The 19,021-nt window shown below is 47.0% G+C and overlaps 1 protein-coding gene across 3 annotated transcripts in view; it reads right to left on the bottom strand.

The window, feature by feature from the left end:
- The window catches only part of SCN3B (sodium voltage-gated channel beta subunit 3), a 941,302-nt gene that overhangs the window by 98,859 nt on the left and 823,422 nt on the right, over positions 1–19,021 (bottom strand). For all 3 annotated transcript variants that reach the window (XM_085647252.1, XM_085647253.1, XM_085647251.1), the window contains one exon: positions 3,289–3,452. In XM_085647252.1, the coding sequence (XP_085503378.1) occupies positions 3,289–3,452 (164 nt within the window). The remainder of the gene's footprint in view (positions 1–3,288; positions 3,453–19,021) is intronic.

Genomic DNA, 19,021 nt, shown 5'->3' with positions numbered 1-19,021 from the left:
GCCACTGCTGGTTTAAATGATCCGAACATAATTTACCAACCATATTTAACAAAGGTGTTGCCATCAAACATATTCTGGTGTGATGCCATTTTGTGTTGTGCTGCTAACTAAAATGTCAGTAATGTAGGTACAGATGCATAAGGGCTAGTATGTTTTGATGTTCAGAGCTGCCAGGTTGTCAGAATGCATATGGGAGACATTACAATGGTATAACTGTACGAATTAGTGGCATTCTGTTGTCAGATGTGTGACACTTCATGGTACACTTTCTAGCTAGCAAAACCAGACAATGCAGTTATGGTAAAGAAAAAAATAAGAGAAATGACCCCGTTTTGAGGGTAGAGGAGGTCCAAATGAGCCCTGAAACTGGTGAAAAAACTCTGAAATAGAAGGGACTACTTGGTGGGTAAAGCACTTGCTAGAGAAATGTGTGCAATCTAGTCGCATATTTTACTCATCATAAAATAGAGAATCAATATGCATGCTACAAAGCACAAAATGTAACATGCAGATTGCAGATTTATATTTTATACAGACAGGTCAGTGAGTTACTTTTTTAGCTGCAGAGATGATTTTATTACCTGCAGGTACACAAGCTATACTCTTTGCAATATAGTACAGTGAGCTATGAACCAGCCTCAAGCAGATCCATGCAAACTGCAAGACGTAAGTCTAGAACCTCAGTGTTTTAACATTATTCTACGGTTGCTAAAAGGGTTTTTTGGGGTAGTAATAAGAAATTATTAGTACGTTCTATATAAATGGGTATTAGAGTGATTATGTTCTTGATGTGCATGATTATCTCCTATGTAAAGATCGGGAAACTAAAAAAACTCTTCACAAATCTTAGTTTAACTTAATGAAGTGACAAGCTGACTTTGATCACTTGATGCCACTGGCATCAGACATGTCTGAGGCAGGGACTTCATGAGCCAGCTCCATCAGGGCTGCAGTAGCTTCCTGAGTCACCTTGCCCCGCGATCATAATCTGGTCTCTTGAGATACCATGCAGCACTAGAAAATGCATGCATGTTTTGTTGTGAAGGACCTGAGGTGTCCACTGAATGCCAATCTGAGTCCTACGCCCAACTTCAACACGCTGCACGTCACTGCCTGCTCTCTTTAGCTGAGGCTAGGTAGAACAGTCAAGCCAAGGCACAGTAGGGCATATTTGTCAAGGTTTTGCATAGTCTTTGCACCATGCAAGGGGGCCACAAGGGCAACACAAAACCTGAGTGAAATTTATCAAGTCATGCTAGGCCACCCTGTGTGGTCCTGCATGGCTTGATAAATCTAAAGTAATGCAAGAAAGCCCACATCGCTGCTTTCCTTTACTCTGCTTCAGGGAGACATTCCATGGGTGGAATGTGGGTGGAGTATGGGTGTTCCCACGCATCACCCATTGATTTTGGCGCCTTCATAAATTTCCTATTAGTGGTAGACCCCAGGTAAGGCACATCAAGGAGAAATATCCGTATTTCTTCTCTTTTTTTCCCTCTTTCTACATGTGCTGCATTCTGCAGCACACATAGAAAAAGGAAAATGCCTCTCAAGATTGTTTTTGTGCAGAATGTTTCCCTTCCTGCTAAAAAATAATCCTGCCTACAACGCAGGCACCCTTGCAGAATGACGCAAGGATGCCGTGTTGGTGCTCGGCAGTCAAAAGAGTGCCAGCACAAAAAAGGACTGGAATGTGCCGTACAATGGTCAATACGGCACATTCCTACCCTTTCACGCAGCGTGTCAAGATGGTGCGCTGCTTTCCACTGTGTGAAAGATTGATAAATATGACCCTTCATGTGTTGGGTGGTGCCTGGTGCACTGCTGATTGTCCACTCTCATTGCCAGGGATCTTCAATCTCCTCCAGGCAGCTCCACTGCCCTGCTCTTGCTGCTGCTCTCTCTTCAACTGTTAGGCTCAGTACAGAGCAACCAACCTGAGCCAGGGATGAGTTCTTGTTGGCACATGCAGGACTGCCCAGCAGCGCTGATAGTAGATGGAGGCCAGGGACTGGCCTCTAACTAAACCGATTCAGCACTGGAGGATGACGACAAAAGGTGCTCTCTCACTGCTGCTGGTTGAAGTGATGAGCTCATTGCAGGCTGGTCAGCTCGTCACTTTCAACTTCGCGGTCAGGCCTGGGGCTGCCTTGGACCCTCAGTGCACATATGTGACCAGACCTGGTTGGATAGTTCCAACTTATCTAATGCAGCCTTGCTGGAAAACTACATAGGACAAGGCGCCACCTGATGCATGTGAGGGCTGCAGCCAGGGCACTGTACGAGTAATAAACTGCCTATTGTTTATCGTGTACACCTGACCACGAGTCACAGACCGCATGATCCCCCAGAGACCGTACAGTGGGCTTGATTGATCAAAGAAATGGAGCCCCTTAACTACTGGAAAAAAAATTCAACAAAAAAACCAACACAGACAAAAGTGCTCACCCCTCCAAGCCCGGCTCAGTGTGAAAGAATTTGTCAGCCTTGTTGAGGGCATCATAGTCGGGAGGTCCCAGAGGAGTTACTATGCGTGACTAATGCATTTTAGTGCAATGATGCAGACACCAGCACTAAAGTGCGTTAGTCTAACCCATGAGGTGTGGTACTTGACAGTACTTGGCAGGGCTGGATGTTGGAGTTGACTCTTATTCTAGTTGGTCAGGTTTGTGGAAACACACACCTAGTCATTTGCTTGTTGAATTAATGCATTGATTTGCTTCTTTTAAGACAATTTGTTTTTAAGGAGGGTGGGGAAGATGAGCCACATATTCAATTCAATTAACCAAGTAACATGAAAGCTTAAGTCCTTGCTCTGCTGTATCCCCTTGAAGAGGAAGGCAACGCATCCAAAAGCAAATGTCTTTGAGACCAGCAGAGTTCTCACTATATTAATAAAGGGTACATGGTCTCTGCCCAGCAGACCCCAAGTCATGGCGCTGTATGTAACGGACATCTATTTACCAAAGGGTGCATTGACACTACATCCTTTACACTAAAGTTCTCGGTTACACACTGAAATGAATATGACAGAAAGCTGTGAATTCTAACGAATCACAGAATCAATTATGTTCATGCAGCAGGTGTTACAAACACTGTCACATGTCAAGTTTGCCTTACGCATAACTGACACTGACCCAGACCAACCATACTTTAAAAGACACCACCCAATAGTAACTTCCCAATTTTGCAATGGTTCCAGCAATCTTGAGCTTACAAGAACTTTGCTCTCAAGAAGTTACCTCAATGAAGAGCAAGGTGGGCTGGCGCGGGTGGTGAAGTACTTACAAGGTAATCGTCCCCTCCCTGTGGTCTGTAGTACCACTCCACAAACGTGTCGGCAGAGACTTCCTCCCTCTTCATGCATGAGATGCAGAGCAGCTTCATGGAGGTGCCCTGCACCGCTTCTGTCTCCGAGGGCACCTCCACGCACACCGGAGAGCAGAGATCCACTGGAAATACCGAAAGCAGAGAATTAGCACTGAGAATTAGCACTACACTTAGCAGAGAGAAACAGTGTTCTGTAATGAAACTGGTGCACCTTAAGTTGTAAATTCAGCTGTTCCTTTATGCTCAGCTGTGCTGTCTACATTTAATGTATCTTTGTCTCTGGGTCCTGGTCAACCCTTCTAAAGAAAGGAGTAGCTTCATTATTGATATATATATGTATATATATGAGAAAACCCTCTTGCTTCACAACAACAAGGTAGGAGTTGCACTCAGGATTGCAGGAAGAGAATTATTTATTGACTGATGCGTTTCAACCTCACGGTCTTTGTCAAAATATATATATATTGCGCTCAGATTCCGTCTTGCTCTCCCCTACACTCGCGGTCGGGTGCTCTGTAGCGCAGTGACGGACACCACGCGGATTTAAAATCCACGACTCACGGTACAAATACCAGCACCAGCACTCACAGGAACATAGATATCCCAGATTTTATTGGGCTTCTTTTCACATGACCAGATGCGTTTCAGCTGCCGCCTTTATCAATAGTGGCCAGCGCCGACATAAAGCAGACTTAAATACTCATTAACTGCTAAACAAAAACAAAGGACACCCGACTTTCTTCAGTCTAAGGTGTCGGCCATTTGTAAACATGTTTATGGATTGTTAACAACATAAGAACTGTGCAATCTATTGGATCATACAGGCACAGCAACAGCTATATCATGCCCTGAATGGGCTTTTTATCTATATTGTTGCATTTGCCTACCCCAAATATTGATATGTAAAGAAATCTTGCCCTGGATGGGCTTTTGTTCTCCATATAGTCACTCTGCCCCATATGTATATTAAGTAACAAGCCACAATTTATGAACAGAATGGCATTCTCAAAATCTCTAAGGGATAGCAATAGGTTTCGGTTCACACACAGCAGGTATTTACACATTCATAATTATGCAGATGTTTTAGATGCACAGCCATTTCTTCACAACTGTTCAGCCCTCCTGGTCTTTTCGTTTGGTTGTCAATAATATGTCTTGACTCCAATCTGTGTAATTGCAGTTGTCTATCGCCACCTCTCACACTGATGGGCACCTGATCGATACAGAAAAAACATAACAAGTCCCTGTTGTTTTGATGTAACATCTCAAAATGCGTGGCCACCGGGTAGGTGGCATCCTTGTTTTGTATGGCTCTGAGATGTTCCAAAATTCGGATTTTAGTTGGATGGATCGTACTTCCAATGTAACGCAAGCCACACGGACACACTAGACAGTACACCGTGTGGCTTGTGTTACAATTCATCAGACTCTTGATTTTCATGGGTTCCCTCATTCCGGGCACTGCATACTCCAACACCTTCTTACTGTTTTTGCAGGCCCTGCATTTAAGACATGGATAGAATCCAGCTAGCCTCCCAAATGATGGTACTTTGTTCTCATTACCACAGTGGCTTTGGACTAAACTACTACGTAGAGATCTAGCTCTCCTAAATGTTATGAGAGGTGCTTTTGGCAATTCCTTCCCTATTACTGGGTCAGATTTCAAAATGTGCCAGTTCTTTACAAAGATTCTTCTGAAGTCTGAGGCATCGCTTGAGTACTCCGTGATCATCCTCAAGTTATTAGATTTCCCATCTTTTTCCTTGTTCGCAATAAGCTCACAACTAGCTATTAAGTCCCTTCTGGGCTTTTTATCTACCATGGACATGGCTTCCTCTAGAGTCTCCTTACGATAGCCTCTGACCGCAAATCTCTTTATGCTCTCCTTCGCTGCTGCATTGAACTCACAGGTACATGAGCAGTTCCTTTTTATTCTCAATAATTCACCATATGGGATACTTGGTATTGTTTTCCCAGGATGGCAACTGCTCACGTGTAACAAGGAATTCCCTGCGGTCGGTTTCCTGTGCAAGAAATTGCACAGTCTTCCATCCGCAGGGAAAATCTTAAGGTCCAAAAAGTTGACAGATACCTTGCTAACTTCTCCTGTGAATTTAAGATTGAGGTTGTTCATGTTGAGCACATTGATATATTCTCTGGCTGATTGCTGTGTGCCTTTGTAAATAATAAACAAATCGTCTATGTATCTATTCCAGCTTAATACCCTGCGGGTCCAATTATCATTGTTTGCTGCCCAGGCCACCTGCTTCTCCCACCAGCCCACAAAAAGATTTGCATAACTGGGGGTGAAGCAGGTGCCCATAGCAGTACCACGTGTCTGTTTGAACAGTTGTTCCTGGAATAGAAATATGTCATTACATAAGCAGAAATCCACAAATTCCAATAGCATCTTATTGTGTTCAGCCAGTTTAATAGGTCTTGTTCCTAGGAAACATCTGACAGCTTCAATTCCCTGTAAATGATCAATGCTCGTATAGAGACTCGAAATGTCTAGTGTTATCATCACCAAGTCCTCATCACAATTTAAATTCTCCACTCGTGTCAAAAAGTCTTTATTGTCTTTGAGGTACGAAACCAATTCTTTCAAAAATCAAAAAGGAAACAGTCAACAAACCTGGACATGAGCTCCGTAAGGCTCCCCAGGGACGACATAATAGGGCAACTGGATGGACATGTCGCATCTTTGTGCAGTTTCGGAAGATGATAAAAGGTAGGTAGACGTGGGTGTTTGCATTCCAAAAAGGCATATTCTTCCTTACTTAACATGCCTCTATGGTACCATTTGTTGAGGAGTGCCCGGTATGCATTGATACTGTCCTCAAATATCTTCTTTGTCACTCTCTTGTAGCTCAACTCATCATTGAGCTGGACCAGGGCCTCTTTTTTGTAATAGTCACTTGTCATTAGGACTACGTTCCCACCCTTATCGGACGGCTTACAGACAATAGTCTTTTCCTCTTGTAAGTCCACAATAGCCTTCCTCTGTATTTCAGTGATATTCCTCCCACCTTTCCTTCTATTGCTGGAATTATGAAGTTTTAAATATATATATATTACCTACTGGCGGTCGCTAGTTGGTAGTTATAGTTAGAACCTATTTTCCATAGGTAACTCGTTTTTTGTTTTCCCAATAACTTTGGCGCCGGTTGACGAATCTTTGCGAAATTTTCAAAACTGATGGGCCCGCTCTGGTCAGCTCCTATGCTGAAAGTTTCGGGGTGATTCGCCAAGCGGGGGCTGAGACAAAATGGGGGTCCCAAAACGCGTTTTCTCCATGTTATTTCCCATAGGAAACTTTAGACACGACTACAGCCCGAACTGCTGAACGGAATTACACCAAATTTGGCAAACAGGTAGCTCTTGGTTCAGAAAGAGACCTTTTTTTAAATGGTGTAAATCCGTTCAGTAGTTCCTGAGAAATTCAAAAAATAGAGGTAAAAAAATCAGTTTCCCATAGGAACATTTAGACACGGTTACAGCCAAAACTGCTGAACGGAATTACACCAAATTTGGCAAAAAGGTAGCCCTTGGTTCAGAAAAGAGACCTTTTTTAAATGGTGTAAATCCATTCAGTAGATGCTGAGAAAATCAAAAAGTAAAAGTTCTGTTATATAGAGGCGCAGTCGAACCGCGCACCCTGCCGATCACCCTGCCGATCACGAGCTGCATTCTAATTGGCTGTCAACACTTCAAACCAGGAAATGTTGGCAGCCATCTTGTGCCTCGGTAGAAACGAGGCACAAGAAAACAGTAAAACAAACACGCAAAACTAGAAAAGGGGGCAGGATAGAAACACCCTGACCCCCTAGGCCTGCTCAGGGGGTCCCACAAGGACCCCTAGGCCAAAAAAAAGCATTTGTTTTAAAAAAAAATCAGAGAGATGCGCGGAGGATCCGCCGAGCCGGCAGTGAAAATTAAAAAAACGCGCTTCGTTAATATTTAGCGCCCGGGTGGGCCAAATCCTGGGGGCATGTTAAAAAAGAATTGTGGGGGCCCAGTGGGACCCCCGCAGCCCCGGGGACCACTACCCCCCGGGCTTTTCAGAAATATTTGCGGGGGGCACATAGCCCCCCCGCAGCCCTGGGACAGCCACCCCTGGGGATTCTCTTTAAATCTGTAAGCCCCAGGGACCGCCCCCGGGGGCTTTTATTAATTAATTAGTGGGGAGGCATACAGCCCCCCGCTGCCCTGGGGACCACCACCACCCTGGGCTTTTTTAATAAAAAAATAAATAAAACTGTGTGGGGGGGCTTCAGCCGCCCACACGCCCTGGGGACCGCCACCTCCCCGGGGCACTAATATTCAAATTTGGGGGTCTATTATGGACCCCCAAGCCCCGGGGACCACCACTCCCCGAGGCTTTGCATTAAGTGGGAGGGGGGCCACGCGGCCCACCTCCTGGAGCCAGTGATGTTTCTGGGGACCGCCACCCCCCAGGGCCGTCTTCTGCAGTGTCCGGGGGTGCCCACCCCCTGGACACTGCTGTTTGCAATGATAGAACAGGAGCCCCGCGGCTCCCGCCCTCTCATTGCAAACTGCTTTGCTTCAATGAAGCAAAGCATATTGCTTTTCCACAAGGGAAGCTGCATGTTAGCAGCTTCCCATGTGGAAAAGCAATGCCGGCTCCCACAGGAGGTGGGGAGCCGGCAGGGACCGTGGGGGCATTGGGGCTCCCCCCACGGTCCCCAAAGGAGAGGGCCAGCCCAAGGGGATGGGGTCCCCGGGGCTAGAAGTGGCCTAGGAGGAATGTCACGTGGCCCCTCTCCCCTGTGTTTTTTTTTTAAAAGGAGAAGCCAGGGGATGCGGTCCCCAGGGCCAGAAGTGGCCCGGGAGGGGGGCCACGCGGCCCCCTTCAAGCAAAAAATAATAATAAATAAAGGCGGGCCCCAGGGGATGGGGTCCCCAGGGCCAGAAGTGGCCCGGGAGGGGGGTCACGCGGCCCCTTCACGCAAAAAATACTAATAAATAAAGGCAGGCCCCAGTGGGTGGGGTCTCCGGGGCCAATAGAGGCCTTAGGAGGGGGGGCATGCAGCCCTCCTTCCTATAAAAGAACAATATGTGTGGTAATGCCCCGGGGGATGGGGTCCCTGGGGCCAGAATTGGCCATGGGAGGGGGGCCCACGCGGCCCGCCTCCCATTTAAATAAAAAAAAAGAAAGTGGGCCAGGCACTTGGGCATGGGGTCCCCAGGGCACAAACAAAGGCAAGAGAAGGGGGGCCACACAGTCCCCCTTCTTAAAAAAACAAAAATTCTAAAAAGCCGGCATCTCGGCTAGGCACCGCCCCCTCCCAGCAACATTCAGCAAACGCACCCCCTGGAACGTTTAAAGTTGGGGAATTAATTCCCCTTGAATACTGAGGGTCCCTGGGGGCCAACTAGCCAATCAGGAACCTCCAGTATGCGCCTGGGAGCTGCATTGCAGAGAGGTGTTCAGAGGCCCCTTTTTACATCTCTCTGCAACTCAGCTCTATGGTGCTTACTGGAGGCACCTAGTGGGCTAGTTGGACCCCAGGGACCCTCAGGATTCAAGGGGACTTAATCCACCAACTTAAACACGACACAGGGCGCGTTTGCACAGTGGTGAAGGGTGGGGGCTTGACCTGAGGTGACATGTGTGCAAATGCGCCCTGTGGCGTGTTTTAAGTTGGGGAATTAATTCCTCTTCAATCCTGAGGGTCCCTGGGGGCCAACTAGCCCACCTGGTACCTCCAGTAAGTGCCACAGAGCTGTGTTGCAGAGAGGTGTAAAAAGGGGCATGGCCTCTGAACATTATGTACTAGGGCCTTACAGAGGAGGTCATGCTAATCACAGGGGTACCCCAACGCATATTGTTCCCTAGTGCATGTAGGTGTTTTTTACTGTATTCTAAGTGTCTTTTAGCATAGCACTGGCTCTAGGCCTGGTTAGTCAGAGTCAGTTACCACCAGTACCCGTCTGAAAAAGTTGTGGGCACAGGATGATTTTGCAACAAAGCCTCTTTCTGCTCCTCTGTTGGTTCTTTCTGCACATGTCTTGCTTCTTCCTGCACTTTTCTTCATCTTTGTGGACTTCTGTTGCTTCTTTCTGCATTTCTTTTGCTTCTTTCTGTGCGTTTTTTCTTCTTTCTTCACATGTCCGACTTCTGTAGGCATAGTTAGAAACTAGCATTTGAAAAACCTTTGAAATTCACTGAAAAAACCATAGGTTTCAGGCACGTTATAGTTAGAAAATAGCATTTAAAAAACCTTTGAAATTCACTGAAAAAACCATAGGTTTCAGGCACGTTATATTTACAAATTAGCATTTAAAAATTTTTAGAAATTCACCGAAAAAAACATAGGTTTTAGGGAAAGTTGTAGTTAGTTGGACATTTCACTCGTACAAAACCTGTGAAACTCCCCCGTTATAGTTAGTTCAGCTAACTATAACTCGCGCCCCCGCAATGCACTGCTGATGACGTCACGTATTAGATCACTCATGACATGGTCAGTGACATCACTGATGACATCTCAAATGACATCACTGATGACATCATCCATGTGATAATTTCATGCATCTTCTCACACCCTAATATAACTTTAGATACACTCACTCTAAACTACAGACTGCCATTCTCAAAACCATTGACACTCCAACACCAATAACTACATACCCACTCACTGATTCTTAGGTCTACACACACATCCACTCACTCACCCGTACACGCACTCATACTTATGGTCACTCAGTAGAAGACTATCATATGCACTCATACACGTATATAGACACTCACACACCACCACTCATCCATAGAGGTACTCACACACCTAGTCAGTCATGCAAATAATTAATCACACACCCATTTACTCACCTATATAGTTATACACACACCAGCTCACTTACTCAGACAAATAATAGCACATTCTTACGTTCTTATACAATCACTGATACAAGCAAACACTCATCCATGCAGCCACTCTCATAATCACACACTCTCACTTATATACTCTAACACACATATATACTGTCTTTCATATATGTAGTTACTCACACATGTACCACTGAGATATACATTCACTCACTAACACACCCATACACACACTCACCCACCCCCCCATACAGTCCATCACAGATGCGCACTTCAAACTATGCACCCAGTGAGTCACCCACTCACACATCTATGCACAGAGTCACACACACCCCACCCACACAAACACTCAGGCCCCCATACAAATACTCAGACAAGTACTTATGTAGTTATTTACAAACCCATGCAGCTGCTTAAACACCAACAGACAGACGGATCCAGAGATTCACACAGTTTAGTCACTAACCCATGCATTCAGTAAGATACATTTAATCACTCACTTATAGAGTCAGTCACGCACCTAGTAAATCATCCATTCAGACACTTATAGACCCACGCATTCTTCAATATGCCTTTCCCTATATATATTAAACATATTTAAACTTTACAGAAACACACAGTCACTGGATGATGTCATCAGTGATGTCATTTAAGATGTCATCAGTGATGTCATCAGTGATGTCACTGACCATGTCATGAGTGATGTAATATGTGACGTCATCAGCAATGCATTGCGGGGGCGCGAGTTATAGTTAGCTGAACTAACTATAACGGGGGAATTTCACGGGTTTTGTATGAGTGAAATGTCCAACTAACTATAACATTCCCTAAAACCTATGGTTTTTTTCAGTGAATTTCTAAGGTTTTTTAAATGCTAATTTCTAACTATAACGTGCCTGAAACCTATGTTTTTTTCAGTGAATATATATACATACACACACACACACCATATACATAATGGCATGTGCATTTATATGTAATAGCATCCCTTTCCTTCACAAACCACTGCTGCAGCACATCTCTAGAACCATCTTATTCCATCATCTTGTCTCAGTCACTATTTTGGTTTTCCTTCCGTCTCTCATTTCATTGCTGTTAGAATCCGAGTTCTCTGGATGGCACAGGTAGGTACTTGTGACAAGCAGGGAACCTTTCCTCTAGTCAGGATGAGGGGCTACACTACTAAAACAACCCCTTGCTCACCCTCTAGGTAGCTTGGCGCGAGCAGACAAGGCTTATCTCAGAGCATTATAGGTTAAGCATTTGAGAACACATACACTGACCAAGTGACAACACTACAAATGGACACCACACAGGTATTTATATTAAAAATAAGGTTTCTTTATATAGGATTATCACAAGACCATTAAACGATTAAAAATACACAATACGGTTGCTTAGTTGGTAGAAGATTGCTTAGTTTCTCTTAAGTTCTTAAATGCGACACTTTAAGTCAATGTACCTTAGATGCGACACGCAGGGCAATGAAAGTGTTGCAGCGATGCAAATGCGTTGAAGTTCTTGGTGCAAAAGAAATAAAGACGGGATCTTCCAGATGCGTTACGCTTCTCTGATGTTGCGAGAAGACTCGACTCGATGAATCAGCTACAGCGACGTCACCCTTGACGAGATGCGACGACAGCGGCCTTGGCAGCGGCACTCTCCTCCGACGTTGCGAGACGCTTCCGCTCGATGCGATGCTGCAGAGGCGACACCCCTTCTGTGAGATACGACGACAGCGGCTCCGATGGTGGCACGCTTCTCCGTGGATGCGAGGCGCTTTTCTGGATGTGATGCAATGCGACAACTACGATGGCTGCGATGGTGACACGCTTCCTCCTCGATGCGAGACTCTTCTCTCGATGCGGTGCAATGCGACAGCCGCGATGGCTGCGATGTCGACACGCTTCTTCGGCGTTGCAAGACACTTCCGGAATGATGCAAGACGCTTCCGCTCGATGCGATGCTGCAGCGGCGACACTCTCTGCGAGATGCGACGACAGCGGCTCCGACGGTGGCACGCTTCTCTGTCTTGCATCGCGCTTCCAGCTCCTTGTGACACGCAGTCCCTCAGAAGCCCCAACAACAGCAGCAGGCACTTCAAAAAGACCCTGGGGAGCTGGGGAAGAAGTCCACTGGTCCTGGGACTTCGTTCAGGGGGCAAGCTCAGTTCAAGCCCTTGAAGATCTTTAAGCACAAGTTGAAATAAAAGTCTTTGTAGTCTTTTCTCCTCTCCTTCAGCAGCAAGGCAACCACTGCAGGCCAATCCCCCAGGTCAGGGACAGTTACTCCTCCTACAGCTTTCCCAGTTCCTTCTCTTCTGGCAGAGGTTCTTCTTGTTTCAGCAGGATTTGATCTAATTTCTTGGGAGCAGGGTCCCAATACTTATACCCCTAATTCCTTTGTTCCTTTGGGGTTGAGGGGCCTTTGCCCAGTCCAAACCAGTTCTTGAGCACTCTGTTGACATGACTCTGCCTTTCTATTCAGGGTGCAGGGCAGAGACATCAGCCGCTCCGCAGGAGGTGGAGCCAGCATTGTGGTAGCAGAGCACAACCCTATGCAGAGCCCAGGTGTACTCCTCCCACCCATCTGACTGCCAATCTTCCTATTCACCACCAGGCTGCCTAGCCCTGCCCCTCTGGGTTTCCCCAGCCCTGTCACTCACACAACCAGACAGGCAGATACACATCACAGCAGAGGCGGGCTGAAATGGTCAAGCAAGTAAATACCAACTTTCTAAAAGTGGTATTTGCAAACACAGAATATTAAAATAAACTTTACTAAAAGATGTTTTTTATTATTCTGAGTTCAGGCATACTAAACTCGAATTTCTACCATGTTCCCTGGGTCTGCTAGGATCATAGAATGTAACAATTCTAACAGCCCATTCTGGCCTATGGAGAACAGGTAGCCTTACAATAGTGAAAAACGAAAATGGCTGTAATTCACTATTAGGACATGCCACACACATCAGGGCTTGTCCTACCTTATGCTTACAATGCACCCTGCCCTAGGGCCTACCATTGGGGTGACTGATATGAAGTTAAGGGAAGGTTTAGGGACTGGGAAGTGTGTGCACTTACCCAGTCAGCATGACAGTACCAGACTGCACGCAGGTTCTGCAATGGCAGACCTTAGATGCATTTTACCAGGCTGCTTCTGTGGGTGGCACAACCAGTGCTGCAAGCCCACCAGCAGCATTTGTATTTACAAGCCCTGGCACTCCTGGTGCACTTTACTGGGGTCTGACGGTAAACCAAATAAGCCAATCATGGAATCCAACCAACATATACAATTTAAATAGGGAGCACTTGCACTGTGGCACTGGTTGGCAGTGGCACAGTGCTCTGAGCGGCCAACACCATAAAAACACATGAGGCACAGCGACAAAAAGTGGAAGGGAGACTCACGCCAAGGTGCCAGGTCTAACAATTGCTCTCTGATTCTGCATTTTCCCGCTATACCTCCTGTCCTGTAGAAGTGATTTTACACTACTCTGTGATATACACCTTTGTCTCCTCCACCTTCCAGAACACTATGTTGATCTTTTCCCTGCATCTTTTTTTCTCTTCTCCATCTTCATTGTGTTATTCATTTTCTTGCCGTTCATACTTCTCTTCTGTTCATTTCAGTCTCTTTCCTATATTTTTCATCTCCATGCCTGCCACTCCTGATATGCCTCTGTACTCATTTATCTACAAATAACTACATGTTTCTCCTACTCCTTCAATTCATCAATGTGTGTATGTAAAAAGATATTTGCTGTATACCCTCTCATATTTTTCATTTTGTGCCAATTGTTGCCTTTCTTCTACATCACCGTAGCCCCCACGAGGTTATCCATCCCACTCAAAGCAGTCAAAGCATGACATCTGATTTATATTCCATTTTGGCTCTGTGTTTCTCCAATACCAACCCATGTTTCTCTGTCTCAAACACATCAATGTCTCGGCTTTCCAAACCATGTCAGTTTAGTCCAACTCTTTTATGTAAGTTTCACCTGTTCCATGCCGAGCTCCATTGCTTGCATTGTTGCTGTTAATGTTTGTTTGTTGCCTAGTCCATACTCATGCTCACCAGTGCCCCGATCCATGCCAATCTCACTCTGTTAGGTATTAGGTATTTATGACACTCTATAATTCCATTGTCATGTGTTTTTATCTTTATTTTATACCGGCACTTGTTAATCCTTTTCTTCTTATTTACCAATTTCTTCTACCTATGCACCAGTTCTACTGGATGCCCTTCTAACTGGCTATGAATTACATCCCAAATACAGCTAGCAGGGTGATGTGCCAAAATAATCCATATTGGAGCATAAACATGTGACGACTCTTGATCCCTTTTGATCCTTTGAAGAAATGTCATAACTATTGCAACCATCCTTTCAGTGTAGCTTGAACATCTTCATAGTATATCACCCTTCGAGCAACACCTTGCTCCTGTCACACATGCTTGTCTATCTCGCTTTTTCAACCACCAAGAAGTATGTAACATCAAGCTGGGCCTACACAAGTCTCATCAATCACCTTTTTGAAACCTGTCAATCACACATCCTTAGCACCACCCAGAAGGGCCTTATATCAAAATAACGTTGTTGAAAATAAAATCTGACATCAATAGTGTGCACTAAATATAATTTAGAAACTATTGTCAGATTGGGTATAGATTTTATTACGTTAACTGATGAGATGATATTTCTCAGTACAAGATATTTAGGACATATTTGTGTAAGACAATATGTTTATTATGATATATTAGAACATTGGAATGTTGGGAGGTACATTGAAAACAAAGGAGTGCTCCGGGCTTCTAATAACCAGTAGAAGCCCGGAGTATCAACATTCCAATGTTTCACAAAGGCCTTACGGAGCCCGAGGGGATTTCAACCACCTCGGGCTCGGTGAGGTTTTTGTGTTTACAACTTAGAACATTCTGCCCTCTGGGGTGGAATGTTCTAATAGCCTTAGAGTCCTCTGGAGCCTCGGCTCGGGCCTTTAACACTGGAGTAGGCCTTTAATGGCTGGTAGAGCCCGTTAGGTCGAGCTCAATGGCTATAATGGTACCACACCCCCAGACCATTATGACATTGATGCCCTCATAAGGCACTGGTGAGGATAAATCGTCAGAGATTTAAGGTCAGAGCTACCCTAGTCTTGGTTTATGATGGAAGGTGTACTGTGAAGTCTTCTGGCAGAACATCCAGTCCTGACATCCTGTGTAGTTCCCTCTGACAATCGCCGTCTCCTTTTCTCTTCCTCACAGAAAAAAACTATTCAACCAACTTTAACATACTACAGAGACACCACAGATGCCGGCCCGTGATGTTGTGTCACATAATTGGCTCACTGTACACAAAAACACTAATGTTCTAGCAAACTCACACATAGTCACACCCCCAATGAAAGAAAGCATTTTAAAATGCATACCACCATTCCCTAAACAGCATAACACATGACTGCAACTGTCACTGGGTACAGATGTCAAGCTGTCAAAGCCTACACCCTTGGGTTTTTGGTCTGCCACCAGGTTTTGTGGTTTTGTACATGAAACCCCCAAGCAAAGAGTGGGAGTCTTTTGCATCAAAATAGCCACATTCCCAATGCCCACAATTCATGGAAACTCCAACACCTACCATTCTCATTGTAAAAATGTACTGTGGATTTCTCCCCCAAGGATGCATCCCACCGTGAGGTGGAAAGTGATTGCTGATGTGGCAGACTTCTTTTAGTAAGGCAGATTTGACTCTCATTATGGTAGAAGGCAGGGGGAAAACTGGTCAGGCAATTTCATATTAGCCCCAAAATACCTTGCAGCCAAAGGATATACTGATTATCTTACTTCTAGAAATTTAAAAATCTTGTTCTGGAAACTAATTGATAGAAATCCTTTTACCGCGCCCACCAAATTGACCATCTGTTTAACCTTTACCTAGCTTGACAATGGTCTTGACAATGGTCACTAAAAAGAAAAAGTTGTTACATGCCTACAGAATTCTTGACTGTTAGATTTGTTTTTTTCAGCGGGTTTATCCTCAGACTTTTTGATTTTTGGCCTCCTATTTGTGACCTGTTTTGTGGGTTTTATGACTCTTCCAGCTCTCTACCGCTGGTATCCCGCTGACGCTGCAGTCCCTACGCCATTGTACCTGCCTGATAGCCGAGGGGGGAGAAGGACTTACCGGACTTCGCTCAACGGAGCCAGGAAACCACAAGCCCCAGGATTCCCTGTGCGTGGGCGCCAGGGAGTGAGGTCACCACGCGCCGGGAGGTGCATAAACGGCGGCCCGGTGCTGAGCCCCCTGTTCTCTTCCAGCTCTCTACCGCTGGTATCCCGCTGACGCTGTAGTCCCTACGCCATTGTACCTGCCTGATAGCCGAGGGGGGAGAAGGACTTACCGGACTTCGCTCAACGGAGCCAGGAAACCACAAGCCCCAGGATTCCCTGTGCGTGGGCGCCAGGGAGTGAGGTCACCACGCACCGGGAGGCGCATAAACGGCGGCCCGGTGCTGAGCCCCCTGTTCTCTTCCAGCTCTCTACCGCTGGTACCCCGCTGACGCTGCAGTCCCTACGCCATTGTACCTGCCTGATAGCCGAGGGGGGAGAAGGACTTACCGGACTTCGCTCAACGGAGCCAGGAAACCACAAGCCCCAGGATTCCCTGTGCGTGGGCGCCAGGGAGTGAGGTCACCACGCGCCGGGAGGCGCATAAACGGCGGCCCGGTGCTGAGCCCCCTGTTCTCTTCCAGCTCTCTACCGCTGGTATCCCGCTGACGCTGCAGTCCCTACCCCATTGTACCTGCCTCATAGCCGAGGGGGGAGAAGGACTTACCGGACTTCGCTCAACGGAGCCATGAAACCACAAGCCCCAGGATTCCCTGTGCGTGGGTGCCAGGGAGTGAGGTCACCACGCGCCGGGAGGCGCATAAACGGCGGCCCGGTGCTGAGCCCCCTGTTCTCTTCCAGCTCTCTACCGCTGGTATCCCGCTGACGCTGCAGTCCCTACGCCATTGTACCTGCCTGATAGCCGAGGGGGGAGAAGGACTTACCGAACTTCGCTCAACGGAGCCAGGAAACCACAAGCCCCAGGATTCCCTGTGCGTGGGCGCCAGGGAGTGAGGTCACCACGCACCGAGAGGCGCATAAACGGCGGCCCGGTGCTGAGCCCCCTGTTCTCTTCCAGCTCTCTACCGCTGGTATCCCGCTGACGCTGCAGTCCCTACGCCATTGTACCTGCCTGATAGCCGAGGGGGGAGAAGGACTTACCGGACTTCGCTCAACGGAGCCAGGAAACCACAAGCCCCAGGATTCCCTGTGCGTGGGCGCCAGGGAGTGAGGTCACCACGCGCCGGGAGGCGCATAAACGGCGGCCCGGTGCTGAGCCCCCTGTTCTCTTCCAGCTCTCTACCGCTGGTATCCCGCTGACGCTGCAGTCCCTACCCCATTGTACCTGCCTGATAGCCGAGGGGGGAGAAGGACTTACCGGACTTCGCTCAACGGAGCCAGGAAACCACAAGCCCCAGGATTCCCTGTGCGTGGGCGCCAGGGAGTGAGGTCACCACGCGCCGGGAGGCGCATAAACGGCGGCCCGGTGCTGAGCCCCCTGTTCTCTTCCAGCTCTCTACCGCTGGTATCCCGCTGACGCTGCAGTCCCTACGCCATTGTACCTGCCTGATAGCCGAGGGGGGAGAAGGACTTACCGGACTTCGCTCAACGGAGCCAGGAAACCACAAGCCCCAGGATTCCCTGTGCGTCGGCGCCAGGGAGTGAGGTCACCACGCGCCGGGAGGCGCATAAACGGCGGCCCGGTCCCTCGCCCCGCGAGGACGCGCGCGGGACGCGCCGGGAGAAGCCCGGGACAAGGGCGGGACCGTCTGTGGCCGTCCGGGGCCGGAGGAGGCCGGGCTGGGCTATCCCTCTAACTTCGTGTGTGAGAGTACCATCGTTCGGTCCTCCTGTTGAGTTAAGGTACAATATTACCTCTGTGTTGATGGTAATTGGGAGCATTGCCACGCTCGTATAGCAACTAAGGAGGCTGACTATAATTGTTGCAGTATTTTGTGTGCACTGGTGTTTACATAGGTTGTTCCCATTTAATTTTTGGTCTGGCACGCTTGTACTCATTTTTATGATCTCTTACTCTCGTTATGGCAAAAAATTACATCAAAGTTGCGGCTAAAGGGGGCTCGGGGACCTTGGATGCTTTCCTGAAGAAAGCGGAATCTGTTGTTGCCAGAGAAATCGAAATTGTAGAGAGGAGACTTTCTTTGGAACCAGTTTTATTGCCTAATTCTGGATCACAATTGGATGTACTTGCTGCTGACATTGACGTGAGGCTGGCTAGTTGTCCATCTGTTGTAGAGCCCGCATCAGAAGTTACTGATGCTGTTGCTCCACCTGTATTAGATCATACTGGTGGCTCTCTTCTCTCACCTCGAGCTACTCGCTCTGGCCAATCTCGAGTATCACTGGGCTCCACTACTAACTTAAACAAGGGTAAAAGAAAAGCGACTAAGGGCCCTAATGGAACTCGTCAAAAAGTAAAACAATGCCGGAATGAAAAGCCTGCTATTGACCTAGTTCCCCAGGATTGTACGCTGGCCCCCCTGGCACAGGGGAATAAGACTCTTGGGTTAAATGCTAATACTGCTCAGGTTTCTGTCATTTCTGCTGGTTTTAATTTGATTGAAATTTTAAAGCTTATGGATGAGCAATTGAAGGTTTCTCTGTCGCCGGTTTTGAATAGACTTGATAAAATTGACGATAGACTTACTTTGATTGAGCGGCATATAGCTGGTCAGGAAACATCATTATCAAACCGTAATCTACTGGAGAGACCCATCT

The sequence above is a fragment of the Triturus cristatus genome, chromosome 3_2 (assembly GCF_964204655.1).
Source record: "Triturus cristatus chromosome 3_2, aTriCri1.1, whole genome shotgun sequence".
Taxonomy (NCBI): Eukaryota; Metazoa; Chordata; class Amphibia; order Caudata; family Salamandridae; genus Triturus; species Triturus cristatus.
This window is presented reverse-complemented; position numbering and strand designations above follow the sequence as displayed.